Below are 17,627 nucleotides of genomic sequence, written 5' to 3' on the forward strand. Positions count from 1 at the left end.
ACATGTGCAAAATGGAATTCTATGAGTAATGCTGCAAGGATCTCATTTTAAGTTTTCATGTATGAATCCCATCCGCCCTGTTCATTATAATCATTGCCGTCGTGTGCCTCTAAACATGTTTTATCAACACCGTGAGCTCTCTGAGCCCCTCTAAGTAGTGTTTCTCAAGAGAGAAGGCTAACGTAATTGCATTATAATTAAATAATTTATAGAAAAAAATATTTACATGATTTATAACCATGTAAGTATATCTAATTATGCTGAATCATGAGTGAGTGAGGTTATCTGTGAGGTATTTAACAACAGTAAATTATAACCATTCACAGACATTTATTTTATTTTGATCGTGCTCCATTAAAAAACATAAAAAGCATAGAGCATAAATGTATCATCTGTAGTGCAGGAGCCTGAGGGTTAAGATCAGTGTGTCCTAATCCATTTAGAGCAAATCCAAATCTCCTTTCCTCTATCTTCTCAAATCAATAGGTGCCAAAATACTTCTGTCTGGCATCAACTGCTAGAGCATTCGGTAACTATCGACTTATGTTTTTTACCCTGTTTAAATATCTTGTATGAGTATAAGGGTCAATGACATGACGTGCATATTTTTGTGCCCAAATGGAAAATTTCCTTTTAAAATAATTTGATAAATTCATGACATTTATCACTTTATCCTATTTAGTTTGAATTCATTTTTAGTACATTTAAATAATACATATTATTTTGAGTTTTGTTATCCTAAACCCCCAAATGTCAGGTGGTGCAACTGTCTGATTAAATGAACAGACTAATAAAACCATTTAAAATGGTGTCTTAATAATAAAAAATTAAAAACTAAATACTATTGCAAAATTTTAGGTTTGAAACGTTTCATATAAACACATTGGTTGTTGAACGTAAACATGCCTATATGGGGAAAAACATACTTTTCTGATTTTAACCTTTTGTTTTGATTTCCTTTTGTGAAAATTGCTAACGACCTTGTCAGTCGTTGGGTTGTAACAGATATCAAATGTAATTTAGCACTGATTATGTTTTACCCTGTTAATCCTTATGAAGAAGTCATTTAGAAAAATGACAAAAGAGACTATACATAAATGAATTAGAAGAAAGCAATTTGATGGCAGAGGATTTATTGTGAACTACTAATCATTAACAAGGTCAATGGGAGTCATACGATTCTTGCAGCAACGATTTTCCATGCTTAATTTACACATTTCTTGTTCATGTTTCAGATACTTGAGAAAAAAGCAGACCATGTCTACATCAAATCTTTATTGGAACATAATTAACAACACAGATAAGGTTTTGTGTTTTAAATTAAGCCGAACATGAAAACTAAATTTGCTAACAACAATGGTCTAAAACACTGATACCATACGACAGATGAAGTGATGTGAACAGCCAATAACTTATAAGGCCTTTCCTTATAAGAACTAGCACAAATAAAAACAGGTGGTGCCACAGAGTATACCACTGTATTGTATTTTGGTTATGTGCAGTAGAAAATAAACAGATTGGAAAGAAATTTCCTTCTGCATCTAAATAGTCATTATTAAATGAATCATGCATTCATAGGCTGGTGGGCTGGCGTCTAACTCAGCTGTTTGCAACAGAGTATAAAGGCAATGGCGGTGTCCATTTGCAACACCCCTCATTTGGAATCCAGAGGTGGAGCTAGTCTACTAAACAAGTCCAGGTGATACATCTTCCTGTAGTCCGTCTCAAATAATACCATACTGGGCGAGCTCGTGCAACTCCAGATGGCTGCTTCCAATGGACACAGTGATGTCTGCATGAAAGAAATTGGCAGATGAAGCACAGTGATGAGCCAGACAGTGAGCAAAATCAGTTTGCAAGAGTAATGGGTTTAGCATAACACAACACAGTAATTTGAACACTACAAAAGCAACGTTCCAAGGGCTGTACTCACCAGTGCCAATACCCTCCATTCCTGGGATCTCATCACCAAATCTAATGGAAGGAGAGAAGAAATGAATCCCATAGTTAAGTCTATTTCTTTATACAATGTTAAAAACAAAGATTCCAAAAGTGAGTTCACTTTTCACAGAACCATTTAGTTTTAAAAGAACCATTATTTTTTCTTAGTGTGAAGAACATTTTTAAAATACAAAGAAGCTTTTTACACTGTTAAGAACCTTATGTGGAATGAAAAGGTTCTGTGGATGTTAAAGGTTCTTCGTGGGACCATAGATGCCCATTAGGAACCTTTTTTTTAAGAGTGGAGAGTTCAAGTAGATTTGAATGTTGTCTACTCATCCCTTGACTCCATTTTTGGAAGGTTAGCTTTTGAATTGTCTAGTCACTCTATTTAAGTTTAGGGGGTCCTCTTCTGGGTGTTGTTGGTCCTACTCTTGTTGGGATGGGTGAGTCACTGAGACTGTCACAGCTATTTCCCGAGCTCATCTCATACACCGTGTCCGTTTCCAAAAAATCAGGCTCTTATGTGGGCTCTAGTGTTTGCAGATGACTTCTCGTTCAATGTCAGTCTCTCTCCTTGTGGTCGGCTTAAATACACTCAGGCTGATTTGTGTTTGCGTCAATGGGTCAACAACAAAGGCTGACAGATTGGCGCAGTGACACAGAAGCAATTTGTCCCAGGTAAACTCGAGCAAAGGGCTAGGATTACTCCTCGGATTCTGAAAACACAAACTGGCCTTCGTTGAGAAATCATTCTGAATGGTCTACTCGCATACTTAAGTTCACCTGGAGAGTCTGTCATGGGTTAGAGAGAACATATTTTTCATTCATGGCATATGAGGAAATTAATGAAAACTAAATCTTAAGGCATGTGCACTCACAAGCATTCAATCTGTCACCAACTTTGATATGACATGTTTCAAAAAAACTTCTAAAGATCTTTGCAAAGTGAGTTGCATATAGTAATTTTACTCAAAAATCTAAAATAATTGCAAATATCTCTTATGTCAAAGAATGTCATTTCCTCAGGAAATAACAAAGTTGAGAATAAACAAACAATGACTTTATGTCAAAGTAGCATATTATAGAACAATGACACTGGTTGTATTATTATTAATGATTTTTTAATAATAATTTAATTCAATAATTTATGAAGTTTAATTTACTGTTAAATATTTTTTTAATCAAATAGTTATGTTCTATCTATCTATTTATCTATCCATCCATCCATCGATAGATATCTACCATAATAATTCATTTTGAATGGTTATTGTTGTCCCACAGTATTCAACACTACATTAAAGTGAGATAGACAACAGTATTATATACTTATATGATATGACACAGGGTTGCTGACGTTCAGTGTGGCGTAAGCTATGCTGAAAGACTAGTGTACTTAAGGTTAAGTCCCTGACATTGTGAGTGATGTTGAGCAGTGAGCACCATTCAGGAGATCTTGTCACACAGAGACAGACAGATGTCAAATGTAGAAATGGGTATGACAGTCATGTGGCTGTGAGCCTTAATACAATTGAGAAAGAACACCTGCTTCTTTCAGAGAAGAGGAATTCAGGCCAACAGGTAAAATATAATCTCATGCAGCCTTTTCCAAGAACTGATGCAACAATAAAAAAGGGGAGTTAAGGAAAAAGAGACCTCAAAGTCCTCCATTTCCAGTTCACAGCGTGATCTGGGTCTCTTTGAAAGTTAACTTCACTCTACCCACCATTCCCTGCAGGCATAGCTCCTAAAGTGTAGTTCGAAGATCTAGAGACAATGCCATAAAACTTAGAAAGCATAACTTACCTTGGTCTCAAATCAGTACCTGATTGCATTTCTGTGTTCTTTTTATTTTATGTTAAATATGATTTAAGAGAGTAAGGATTATTAGTAGCAGCCAGCAGCAGTCAGTAGCCACACTTTTATAAATAGGCTACACATAAACAACGTTTAAAAAAGATGAAATAATACAAACAGATATTAAACACTAATCCAGCTGGGGAAATGTAATTCAACTTTTAAACAGAAGAGGGTGGTAAGAATCTTAATAAAAGTTGATGGAATGAAATTGTCTAATAAAGAACAGTGATTTGCCAGGGGCCTCAGCAATCTCACAAGGAGCCCAAAGCTTACTATAGTATTAAATCTAACTCAATTAAAATGCTGCTATAAAAGCCTTTTAAAACAATCAAGATCTATGCAAACTGACATCATATACACAGCTGAGATCTCATTCAGACCATTTAATTCAGACAATTTCAGACTACTGCAAAGTTGGTTTGTGCAGAAAAGATTTGAATATTGTATTTGACAATGAGGGGCCTTGGAATCCAAAAGACTGAGAAATGCTGGTATTCTTTACCAGAGGACAAAAACATGAATGACTGATTGATAAAAGCTGTGGCCTGTAGCAACTTCTCCAGCATTCCTTCTCTACACAGAACTCTATTAATCCCTCCTCTAGACTACTGTAATGCAAATCTAGCAATACAGGATCTGTCACAATCTTATGCAAAGACTAGCATAAAAATCATAAAAAAATAAAATAAAAAAAAACTTGAATGCTACTACTAATAGGCTATATGACCAAATCGTGACTAGAAAAAAGTCTAATGCAATAACTCACCGATTTTAACTGTCCAAATTTATTGTGTTATGCTATACATCTAACACATTACATGGCGCAACAAATGCATAGGCTGTTTATCATACTTTAATCATCGCAAAATTCTACATTTAATAGGCTATTCAGCTTCTGTAGATATATTAAGACATGTATTCATTTTGTATTAAATTCAATTCTATCCTAAGCAAGTTGCATTCAAATTGTATTAAAGTCACATTTAACGTTATGTGACATTTTGAAACACGTTCCTCGCTACAGAGAAAAAGCGCAGCTGTTTGCAGCAGGCATTGTTTTACAGAAACGTCGAAAATCCTGTCGAGGAATTTACAGACATGTTGAGACAAAGATGTTATATAGCCTATTTTAGCAGATGAGTTTGAGTAGCCTACAAGGCATCTTGAGGAGCTCATATTGTGGCGCAGAGACGCTGCACACTGGAATGTGCAGATTGACCCTGCTCTGTCTTTCTTCATTTTTATGTAGGAATGACATAGGAATGACAAGTTCCTATGTCATTAATATCTTGCTACGGCTAACACGGAACATAGTTGTACATCTTTTTAAAGAAAAGTTTGATAAATCTATTTGATTACACAGTATCAGATTCACAAAGCTAACGTTGTAGTAGGCTAGTTTGCTTTGCAGCACGTGCAACAACAACAGAGATTTGTCACGCTCACTCATGCCTGTCTTGTGACACTGTTTCGACATTTTACATACTTTTGCCATTTTTAGCAATGTGATATTCTTTTGCAAGTAGCTACAAACATATAGCGATATTTGCAAAACCGTAAAACAATTTTAAGTACTGGGCTGGTGTTTCTCTTAACAGCTGTGTGTTAGTGTGAGGCGTAGAGTTGTGATTGGCAAACTCTATTTCCTGGTACGCACATGATCTGAACACTCTTGAACATCCGCATCTACAGTTCTGCAAGACGAGACAAGGCGGTAAGACACTTTTACTTTATTACTTTACTATCTAACTTTGTTTTCACTGTTAGAACCGTTTTGTTTCGCTGTAGAAATGATACAAAGATGTATACAATGCAAACAAAATTCATTCTGATATTTTAAAGCTGGCTGCTAAATTGTTTTTTGTTTTTTTATTGTTTTTTTTAAAAGTAATGATTATATAGGTGATCTTTCATTTTCTGAGTGACATTCTGAAATGGGAATCCTGTCTTGAACTGTAGTCGGTTTGGAGTAACTTGCAGATTTAAACTTTATTTTCAAGACTTCAATTCACACGGTTCAAATTTATATGATTTAACTTCATTTTGACAGGAATGTTTGCTACTGAATGATATTAATATCTGGCTATGGTGATACTTTTGTGCATTAATAATCTCACTTATGCCACAGTATTAGCGCCTGCCCCCATCCTCTAACTTTCGATGTACTTTTTTGGTAAAGTCGTATGCAACCACATCCTCTTTTAACGTAAGACCAAACTAAGATCCTGTTCTGACTGGCTCCTCTGTCATCTATACACCAGACACCTTACTGCCATCCTTTATCACTTTATAAGTATGAATATTAAAAATTAGCAGAATGAGAAAATCATCAGACTTTTATATGTTATGTGAGAGATAATGTACAGGACAGATAGTCTGACATTATCACAATTCTTTTTCCAGATGTATCACCCTAAAGGGGTTTATTTTGGAATTATGACTAGTGACTGTACCATATCCTACTTGTTATGCTGCAATGGTCTCAATGGCCAGTCAGAGACATAGCCTAGCCTATTTGTTGAGCGTGTGAACACAATGGTCAATCAGAGGTGTTTAAGAATCCGCTCAACAGTGAAGTCGGTACTTTTGACAACACTAGATCTAAGTGCTTGCTAAATAAAACATAATAGCCTACCTTTTTACTAATGTGCTTAAAGGCCTTAACACGCTTGAACCCAGATAATGGCTGTTCACAGCTATATTTTTAATTGAAATCATTTTATTAGCTTACTTGTGATAATGTTTCAGAAATATTTGAGCTCTGAATGTTGCAATTGACCAATAAGAATCAAGAATTCCAGAAAGCTGTGTATTAAAAAAGTTATTCTGACCTATTTTATTTCATTTAAATTGTCGTAAATATCTCTTTTTGCCATTTGAGTATAAGACCATGGGTAATTTTACTTGTGCATGAATGAGAAAGTTGATTTAAAGTGCTGGTGAATCACTGTTATTCTCTTAGTTTTCAAAAAAAACAATTTTTTTACACATACTCGCATAGCAAGTGCTATATATGATGGTGTTGTTGAGTGTCTTTATAGCCAAACTGGGATGCTTTCATCAGCACGAGAAGGTGTATTGCTATTTTATTGCAGCCTCTGGAGAATTCAGATGTGATTTGCTTTTCTTTTGAAAGCTCATTTTGCATTGACATGGTTTAGGGGCTGTAAAATGATTGGAAAATTCTTGCGATACCTTTTAGCCTCATATTGATGAGTGTAGTAGATGACATACGTCAAGGTGCATCACTGAGCTGATAAATAGCCCTTAAAAGCTAGCGTGGAAATGATTTTCGAAGATCTGAACAGCTAGCCTAACTCTCTTTTTTCCACACAAATAAACAAGTTTAGCCACTGGGGAAGCAGCCAAAAATATCACAATGCCTGACAAATCCGTAAAGAATGTATATTAACGGGCAGACCTTGATAAACAAGATCTCTGTCTATTGATCAAGATACCCTTTTCACTTCCTTCTTTAGGTGTTTGTTGTTCAGGCCTAGGCTTCCGCAGAACTTCCTGAGCTAGTGGAGCAGATCTGACTCTGAGTGAATGAGATTCAGAAAAAGCCACAAGAGGAACCATTCAGAAGTGTTTAAATTAATTTAACTTTGTTGAGAAAAGTTAGATCCAATTTGTGAGCACATTCAGACAATAGATGACAAGCTCCATTTTAAAAGAATGCCAGTGATGTAGACCGATTGGTTGAAATTAGAAGCTTGCTCTTGTTACTTCCTGTTTGTGCAACAGTTTCCAGTCATACAGATCATAAGTGAAGAGACATTTTTTTTTGTCGAAAGTGTGCATGCATGACTTTATCGTTAGTTTCTTTTTTTTCTCCTAGTAAGATAAAGCAGCCCCCTCAAGAGTTTTTTGATATCTTGACAGAAGTAGTCATTGGAAATCACACGCTGCCAGATACCAGCAGTATTGTGCTTTCAGCTTAGGGTAGTTTGATAGATCTGTTAATTTGTCAAATTCCTTTTCATAGCTGCTTGATTTTAACAACTGTCAATCAGTCTGAACTCGAATCCCAGATTGTGCTAGCACAATGTGAAGCCTACTCTGTCGGATAGAATAACGACAAATGAGATCTCTTTCATTTCTCAATTCTTTCTAGATGGGAAACAGTTTACATGGAGAGCAATTTGAGGCTTAAAGTTGGCTTGAAACAGAAGTTGCGATAGTTTTTTCTTCCCTTTTGTGATGTATATCTGAGTGCATTTTTGTGATCTATATTCCCTAATTGCCCATGGGGAATTGATTGGATGGTAGGATGGTAAGGATGTTACCATTGGTTAATCAATGTGTGACAACACCGGGGTGTGTGTGTGTGTGTTAGGGGTAGATGGAGTTTTGCCCTCCTTTCCACCTCGCTTTTAAATCGCTTATGAATGCCTGTGCGGCATTAGTGGCAATTCGGGGGCGGCAGTTGCTTGAATGCAAAATATTGTACTAAATATTGCCAAATAGGCGTTTTTACATTTGGCTTTGAAACCAAATCTTCCGCCATCGTCTTGTGAGTCAGCTTGCCTCACTCGTCACGTGATATATGAAATCTGACTCCTGCTGCTGATCAGTGCTGTGGCTTTCTGTTCTCTAACTGAACTAAAATAATTTTATTACTATAAAAAAAATCAAAACGACAATGGGGGGCGGTGCCGCGGTGGGCAAGTGATGTAATCGGTGTGTGGTTGAACACGTGCAACACCGACTATTGCAGCAAGCCTATTGGATAGTTTTGGTGACCGTTTGTCCCGCCCTCGCACCAGTAAACACATCTTCAGAGAAGAGGTGTCAGTGCAAGAGGGAGGGGAAGTTTTTAATTTGATTATGAGGACAATTTAAAAAAATGTCCATGGATAAATATAATTTATAATAAATACTGCAATATTCCATAAAAAAAAAAGAATAATGAATTGATGGAAATTCAAAGAATTTGAATTCATGGTGAAGTTCCCCTTGCTTCTTTTCTCCTGAGATAAAAACCCCTGTAATCTCACATGTGTCTCTGCAAGTCAGCTGTCAGAGATTTTAATATGAAAGCAAACATTTCTCATCAAATTCTTCTAATTATAAGGGTGGGTTAGTGAATAAAGCTAAAATTCATGATTTTTAAAAAATAACTTTAATTAGTTGAATGCTGTAGTGATCAGACGTTTGTGTTATATTTTTTCTTTTGCACTGGCACTTCAGTCTCACGCCTCCTTCATCTGCTCTATTGACATGTCAATCTGCACATATAATTTTCTTTTGGCTCTGCACGAGAATGAATAATTAACTTCCTATGATTATGATACTTGTAATGTCGCCTTTGTGCTAAGTAAACCTAATTTATAAAATGGATAGACTCTAAATTCTGATTGGATTGGATGAGCCACATTCTTAGCCGTTTTGCATGACCATCGTGACTTATTGCTTCATTATACTAAATATAAATACTACTTCAGATGCGATCCAATGTGTCTTTACCTAGTTTACACATCAGATCATGTGCTGTGTGTGCCATAGCTTTGCACCAGACATGCAGTGAGATGCCGTAATTGGTCGGCGCACATAAACCAATGTCCTTACAAGTCTCTTGAAAAAGGCTTTGGCATTGCAGCACCCCTTAGCAAGATGCTACCAACGACAGTGCATCAAGGCCGTGTGAAATGCAGAGGCACGCCCAGTGTAACCTCCGACAGGTTCCTCTGACAGGACCATGACCCCTGAGAGAGATGACAGAATGACGTGATGGAGAACTACAAACTGATAGAAAGTCATCGTTGACCAGGGGGGAAAAAACAGTCTGCCCAGCATGTTGCCCCTGAGAGAGAGAGAGAGAAACAGAGAGAAACAGAGAGAAACAGAGAGAGAGGGGGGAGATAAATGGGGAAACAATATGATAGTTGATATAAAATGGGGGATGGTAAGAATAATAAGTGTCTCTAGAGAGCAGAAATGTGAAGACAGAGAAATAGAACAGGGAATAAAGAGAACGGAGGGGAAAGGATACTGTGTGTGTGTGTGTGTGTGAGAGAGAGAGAGAGAGAGAAAGAGGATGAGATCATCGCAGTCTCCTGTCTAATGAGTGATGGGGTTGGGAGGCGTGCTGAACTGAGGCGGAGGGTTTGCTTCTCATGCCGGTGGAATCAATAGCGTCTGCAGACCGGAATACCGTTCCCACATTACCGCCTCATTGCCAACACTTCAGCCACAGCCGGTCTTCCTGCACGGATTACACACAGATCATTTGTGCATTCGTTCACTCCCTTTACTTTCTTTCTCTGTCTCTTACATACTGTCTCTCTACTATCTCTCCCTCTCTCTCTCTCTCCCTCTCTCTCTCTCTCTCTCTAGCCAACCCACACCCAGTGCTTCTGTATCTTGGTTTTTTTTGTGGCGGTAGAAGGGATGCTGCTGTGAATTCTTTTTTTCTTTTTTTTAAATGTATTTTAGACACAGATTTTTCTGTATCACGGGAGGTGTGCTTTCTTGATTTTTTTTCTGATTTTTTTGGGGGAAACCTTGTGGGAAAAGAGCTTACTCACAATGTTGGGCTTGGATGTTTGTGAATTTGGTGGACAGTTTCTTGAACTGCTCTGGTTAACCGTTTGCTACAGAGGTGAGGATGCATTTATGTTGTCTATTGTGAGATACAATTTTTGAAAAGTTGAAAAGAATGTACTAAAATTAACTTGAGTATGCAGTTTAAATGCTCTTCAAACTCCACAGAAAGACCTCAGATGATCTGCCAATCTAATAGACCAGCCCTAAACCTTCAGCTGAAGTAGTTTAAAGCTTATTGTGAATGGCGTTTATAAGTTGCAATGTATCCTAAAACCTATTTACATTTCAAACAGATTTTTTAAAAGTCATACTGAATGGCCATTTTGTGTGACGACTTCCTTTGTGGAAATAGACATTTTTATAGTTGCCATGTGATGCAGTTAAAACAAGTGAAGGTGGATTGATCAATATGTATTGATCGATCGGTTGTTGCTCTCACAACATTGCTTTGTGTGTGTGATCATCATGTTGCTTGTAATTACAAGACACAGATGTTGTTGATTCAGGGCTTCACTCTGCAGAGCCTTCTGCTTACTGACACCAATCCAGTGTTCCTCACTCCCACTTTACCTCTCTATCTGTCTTCCACTCTCTTAGTGTCTCCTTTCACTTTGAAATCTTGGAAGTAATGATGTATGACAAATGAACACCTGCCTTTATGTGTAAAGTGGAGAGTAAATGTACATATATGTGTGTGTGGGATGGGTTACATTGATATTGTTATCTCAGATTCCTATACAGTATGGGGCTTCTCCATTAGCATTCCTATTAATCTCAATAGCAGTTGCTCAGATGACGCAGAGCCCCCTGGAAGTATGTGATTTTGCTCACGGGTGTTCAGTTTTGCAGGTGTTTTGAGGCAGATATCTGACTAATCACTCTAGAGACAGGAAAAATATAAAGTCAACTTAACTTAAATTTAAGTACCCCAAAAAACAAATCTGCCACTGGTAAAACATTTACTATAATATAATTAAATACAAATTATGATTTTTTTGCAACCATATGCATATGGTGTAGTTACAACATGTACCAACAGGGGCGAATGAAGCCATGCTAACCAGCTAATCCCAACCTGATCTCACGAGAAATTGTTTTACAAAATTGGAAATGCGTACAAATTTGTATGATGTGAAAAGAAAGCCTGAACCTGCACCCCTAAACCTAGCCCTCAGCGGGGATTTAGCAGGTTGTATGTAAAATAATTACGAATTGTCACAAGACTGTTGGATAAAACTTGATCCTTTTTATCTGACTCAAATCCGTTACATTTTTTTTGTAGTCTGAATGTCAAAATAGCTCATGAAATCATATTAAATCCATATGTGCTTTGAAATTTGATCAAAATCTGATATTTTGGAATGTGCCTTAGCCTGTTATTGATAATCCGGACATTGGCTCTGTCCCAGATGGCACACTTCATATGCACTTACGGTCTTGTAGACTTACAGTGGCCACTGTGTGCAGGTAATCATGAAGTCCATGGGACTGTAGGGTATCCCATTCGTCATTTTAAGTTTCAGAAGGGTGCTTGCGGTGCTTCATGCTTTTGCCTGAAGCGAGATCCACAACAGACTTCTACCCGAGAGTCAAAACGGCGTTCCATCGTGAAGGTGCGAACTCATAGGAAGATCGTGAGTGTTTAGGGTGCCATTTAGGGCAGGGCATTTGACAGCACTGATTTGTGTGCAGTGTGAACAAAGCCAGAGTAGTTTGAGGCAGGGTGATTCCAGTGGAGTCAATGGTGTTTAGAGAAGGCCCACAAAAGCGGGCTCCAAGGGACGGACCGGTGCACGGGGTTCTCAGCTCTCTCTCTGCCGGACTGCAGGTGCTGACACGCTAAGACCCCCTGTGGCCCAGCAGAGCTGCATCACGACTCAAGCCTCAGCTGCTGCTGCGTTGTGATGGATGGCTGCACGTCAGAGACCTGACACATTTTTAAAGGAGTAAATCAATTAGATTGCATGTAGGAGAAACAGAGATTTCAAAAAGCTGATGTGTTTGTGCTCCCTGTAGGGAAGGGCCATATGTATGAGGAGGATCACATGCATCATTGCACTACATGCAGTCAGGTGTTTAGCTCTGTTTTCTCACAGTGCAGATGCTGTTTGATTAACAATCCTGAGAATTTCAATGTGTCATTCATGCCCCGACTCTTATGTGCACTAATACTTATTTTAATGTTTTTAAATTTATACTTATTTTTTTAAGTTTTTGACTATATTTAGATCTATGTTTTCATTTATAGTAGTCTAGTACTGTTTTAGTGTATCTTGTGAGTATTTAATCTGTGTGTTCAGCCATATTCTAGAGTAGAATACATGTTTTCTTGCTGCATTGTTTCAGTATATTACAGCCAAAACCTTCTGTGATAGTGTCAAATGGCTTGCAGTGTTCTGTCTCCAAAACCGTTGACTTGTGCAGATTTCCGGCCTGCTGTGGTTTGTGTTTGTCATTTACTTAAAGGATCAGAGTTTACTGATATGAATCACTCTCAACTCTGCTCTCAGTTTGATTAGCAGAGACTTTAACGTTGTAAAAGTAGTTGAGAAAGTGGAGGATGTGAGGGTTGCAGAACAGTTAAATTAAAAGTGTTAATATACGGGGAGTATGCAGTCACAGCAGCTGCTGAATTGGCTTTCATTTTAGAGCAAACTGAGCTCATAAGTGCAGGCAAGATATTCAGATATTTTCTTTTTTTACTATAACACGCCATACTCTGTTGAAAAAACAACAGAGCCACTAGCTATGTTTCCATCCAAAGCTGCGAATTTAACTTTGGCTCAAAATTATAAAATCGCATAAAACATTTGCAAATAAAGCAGCATTTCAAGAGAACAAAATCGTCACTTTAGGGGAAATTGGCGCAAAATATCTGTAATAGGAGGAAGGAAGGAACTATGTTTTTTTCCCCCTACATCGTAAATGTATTGCGTTTCGGAGCGCACAGACGAAATGCAAAAAAACGCTTTCATGTTATCTTGCGTTCGGAAGCCTGGTGTTTGAGAACGCAATGGTGTGAGATGCTTCTGGGTGGTCCTTATACCAAATCATTTTGATGACAGACTTTAGCTCAGGCATTTTATAATGATCAAACCAACATTTGAGATGCTGTGCAATGAAATTTGTCCGCTGGTTAGTCCAGTTATCCAATCACATCCACTGTTGAGGCAGTCACGTGAGTTTTTTGTTGCGCATCGAGGGATTTATTTGGTAAATGTATTCCCATCATAGTCTAGGCGTATGTCTTCTTATAGGATAAAAAAATGTATCCCCCTTAATTGAGCGCTTAAGGTATTTATGCACATTTTTAGAATTTAAGCACATCGTTGCATTTCCAACCAAAAACGGAAAACATTTCATGTGTTTTGGACGTTTATTTACATGTGAAAACGCGATTCAAAGTTCTAGTTTTTGAAAACGATACCTTTATTGTCTCCGTGTAAACTACAAAAATGTGAATCTGTGAAAACGGTGACATCATGCACATGTGTTTTACGTATTCAGTCAATAGGCGCGTAGTAACATCGCCAACTACTGGGCTGGCAGCATAATACAGCATTTTTAGTCATTGAACGGAGAGCGTTTTAACAAGGTTGTCGTCTGTACGCGAAAAATGCAAAGGAAAAACTTTTGTTTTTAGTACATTGTTGTCACATAAACTTACCCTTTGACCCTCAGGGTTTCATCGCCCTTTGCAAGGTTCTTAAATCATTGTTAGAAGAGTGAGGTTTGATTGGACTTTAGAAACCCTCGTGGGCCTTCCATTCTTCTGCTGAAGGTCCACTGAATATTTGGGTGTACAGCTGTTGTGAGTTGAATATGAGAGACGGCAGTTTGTTAGCGCTGTTTGCTTGTTCACTCCACCTCATTAGCTGTGCACTGAAACCTGCAACGCGCCATAAGATGAAAACTAGCATGCTATCCATCACAATGTAGCCAGGCATTTAACTGCTTCTACTGATCAAAGCAGGTCAAAGCATGTTGCCTTTGAAGCTCGAGATGCTGCGGCACACATATTTCACTCAGACATTATATCTCCGAAGGGTGGGGGAAGGCAATTAAAAAAGCTTGTCAGATTCTTCACAGTATTATTATTGCTATTTAACACAGCTGAGCTATAGGGTAATTACTGTCATTCTTCTCTTTGCTAATAAAAATGACCTCTCACTAGTGGCCACTGCGAGAATGGCAGCATGTCTTTACAGAAGTGCTTCTCAATTGGTGGGTCGTAATACAAACATAGTATTGGTCCAAGTTTTTGAAAAAGATACCCTTATCGTCTCTATGTAAACTACAAAAACGCGAATTTGTGACAACAGTGACATCATGCGCAGGCCTGCAGGTTAAATATTAATTAACTTCAGTATCTGATTTTAATGACTTTTTAGCTTATGTTTGTACAACAAACACTTCAGCGCTTCAATCAGGATGCTGAGATGCAAATCCACTGATTTAAATGTTTTTTTATGAGGTGGTCTTTGTTACTCTCACTCTTTGAATCATATTATGAACGATTGCAACTAATTAGCTGTTAGCTTGTGGACATTGAGAGGACATCAGCGATGTTTAATGATGTGGAATATTAATATGTATCTGATCACATCGCAGTTTTGAGATGCCATCTTCATTATACAGAAAACATGCCCTGAAATGTATCTATAACCATCCTTAACTGCAATCCATCACTATATAGTTCATTTTGCTTGTAATTTGCAGTAAGAATCTTGGCTTTGGCTTATGGATATGCTTTAAATTGCCCAATTAGCCCAGTCATTTATTCAGTGTGACCAAGCTTACCTATTGTGAATCTCAGCTCAGGGGATTTGATTTGTGTATTCAGTGTGCATGATAATTAATTGGTGTGCATTTTTTAGCAATATTTAAGCTGTAATTGCACAGGGATAATTAACTAAATAGCCTTATATGCACAGGATATTGGTCAAAAGGACACCAGTGTCCAAAATGTGGCCACACTTGAGTAAAATGTTGTAACACTGCAGTCAGTTCAGGCGTTTCCATTTTGCACAAGGGTTAGCTGTCAATTAATACACATTTATGCATAGCCAAATTTCCCCTCTCACACTTCATTACCACTTTCATCTGTACACATTCAGATTGTTTATTTCTCTGTAATTAGTAGGTTAATTGGCTCACTTTGTCTTCTGCAGCTGGAGCATGCCGTATGTCTCAACAGCATTTTGCACCTGGAAATTGTGCGGCCTCCTAATAAACTATAATCTGACCTACATGTCCTTCCTAAAATTGTCCTCCTGGATAGATGTTCAATAGATGTAGAGATACAGAATTCATTCCCACACTTTCATACCTTTTTGTTGGAGGAAATTGGCTACCCATTTTTATATACAGCAGCATATGAGTGTCATGGTCCTCAAGCTAATGCTATCTGATGCAAAAAATGATGGTGGTATATTTTTATTAGATGCTATGAGTGAAAATCGCTCTTATAAAACTAATGGTGTATTAGAGAATGACCCTCAAAACACCCTATTGATCCCATCAGATCAGATTTTATAGCCCTGTCCTTCCAGTATTGCATTTGCCTTCACATTACAGCACTTAGGGTTTTTGTTCTCCTTTCATAAAGATTCATTGTCTCTCTTGATAACATTGAGGAGGATGTAAGCATGTTTCCATGGCTGCTGAAGAGCTGGCCTGAACAGTGTGTTCATAAAATCAGCCTGGGAAACATATAAACCTGGGTGGGGTATCTCTGTCTTTCTCTTTTTTTAATCCTAAGTTGTGTTCGGGAACATCATCCTCTAAGGAGTTTCACTTGTTCTCCCCCAGATTACTGAAAGCAATGTTGTCGTTATTTAGATTTCCCATGAATTCGGTACACTCTGGATCCAGCACGAACGTTTGTAGCTGCAGCTGTGGTAACTAGAGCAGAGCTGGCAACCCGGATGCCGAAACACTACTGACTTTGTGATTGGTAGATAGGTGGAGGGTGGAGCATCAGGCCAAAACACAACATGACAACATCAACATCAGTTGAGGGCTGCAGCTTCACTTTTTAAATGACAATATCCTGGCCGGACTATTGTTGTCAGTGATATAAGTATTTGAAATGAACATGATTTCTTAATGTCTAGTGACATATCAGGGCCATTTTATGATTAATTGAAATACATTTCTTATATACAGCTCCTTTAATACATAAGTGCCATTTTAGTATAAACTATCAGACTTGTCTAACAGGGTTGCAAAAACCTAAAACCTCAGAACCTGAATAGAAAATAAAACAGCCCATATAATATTGAGTTCCACCTCTTGAGGTTGACAAATTATATTTTCTGAAGGTTACGAGTTTTAGGCCCCATTTTGTACTCTATTTGTAGAAAATGGCAGTATATTTCTAGACAACACTTACACAGTACTGCTTCTCTAGGTGAGTTATGTGGACATTACGATTTAGCTCTTTTAATTCATATGATAAATTGGTGTCCCTGATGTTGGCCTCCTATATGGAGAGCAGTTTTCTGGGTCTTTATTTTCCTCTGTTTCTCTGGGGAGCAATACCTCAGCTGTCTGCTTTCCAGTAATTATTAGCTGTTAGGCTGAAACGCAGTGTGTTGGTTTTGACAATGAAAACACGTTTTTCAATGTCTGACAAGCGGCTGAATTAATAAAAGCAATGATTTCTTTAACAGATCTGCTACAAACAGACCAGCTTATTAGAATTAAACAGGAACAGCTCTTTTTGCTATATATATTGTCAGACTGTGGGTATTTAGTTAGAAACTGTCTTTCAAATGAGCTGAATAGAAATGGAATTATCAGCGTCGAAGATGAGTGTATTGTTCCGCTACGTGAGGATTACAACAAATGACTCTGAATATTAAAAGAGATAAGTGTTTAAATCTACTGTCTGTAGCAGTGTTAGCCAATCTGAAGTGGTTTGTGTTTCAAGCCTAAAAATGTGCGACTGGAGGAAAGATGGCAGAAAATACATTCAGTCTGTCTTTTATCAGAACATTACTCATCTGTAGAACAAAGAAATAATCACATTGAACATCACAAACCATGTAGTGGGTCATATATTTCACACTAGATTTTTACACTAATAGTTCAATATCCTGCCCTTTTATGCTCTTACTAGATACTCCAAACTTGATCGTGACTGGCCTCCTTTTCAAAACCAGTCTAGAAATGTGGAGACCATAAAGTCATTTTTAGGTAAAGTTTTAGTCAGCTTTAATCCAAGTCAGAACAAGCACAGAAATGTTATCATCTCATAACAATTTACTACACCT

The 17,627-nt window shown here is 37.7% G+C and overlaps 1 protein-coding gene across 2 annotated transcripts in view; it reads left to right on the plus strand.

The window, feature by feature from the left end:
* The first annotated feature begins 4,971 nt into the window (after positions 1 to 4,971).
* The window catches only part of arhgdig (Rho GDP dissociation inhibitor (GDI) gamma), a 28,635-nt gene continuing 15,979 nt past the window's right edge, over positions 4,972 to 17,627 (plus strand). Inside the window, exon 1 of one of the 2 annotated variants that reach the window (XM_084122853.1) lies at positions 4,972 to 5,515. Coding sequence is in view for 1 of the 2 variants with exons in the window: in XM_084122852.1 (XP_083978978.1) it covers positions 10,333 to 10,405 (73 nt within the window). In the remaining variant the exon portion in view is untranslated. Of the gene's footprint in view, positions 5,516 to 9,855; positions 10,406 to 17,627 lie in introns of those variants that run through there. The other variant, XM_084122852.1, reaches the window with a different exon arrangement.

Source organism: Abramis brama, assembly GCF_963993115.1.
Source record: "Abramis brama genome assembly, chromosome: 1".
Lineage (NCBI taxonomy): Eukaryota > Metazoa > Chordata > Actinopteri > Cypriniformes > Leuciscidae > Abramis > Abramis brama.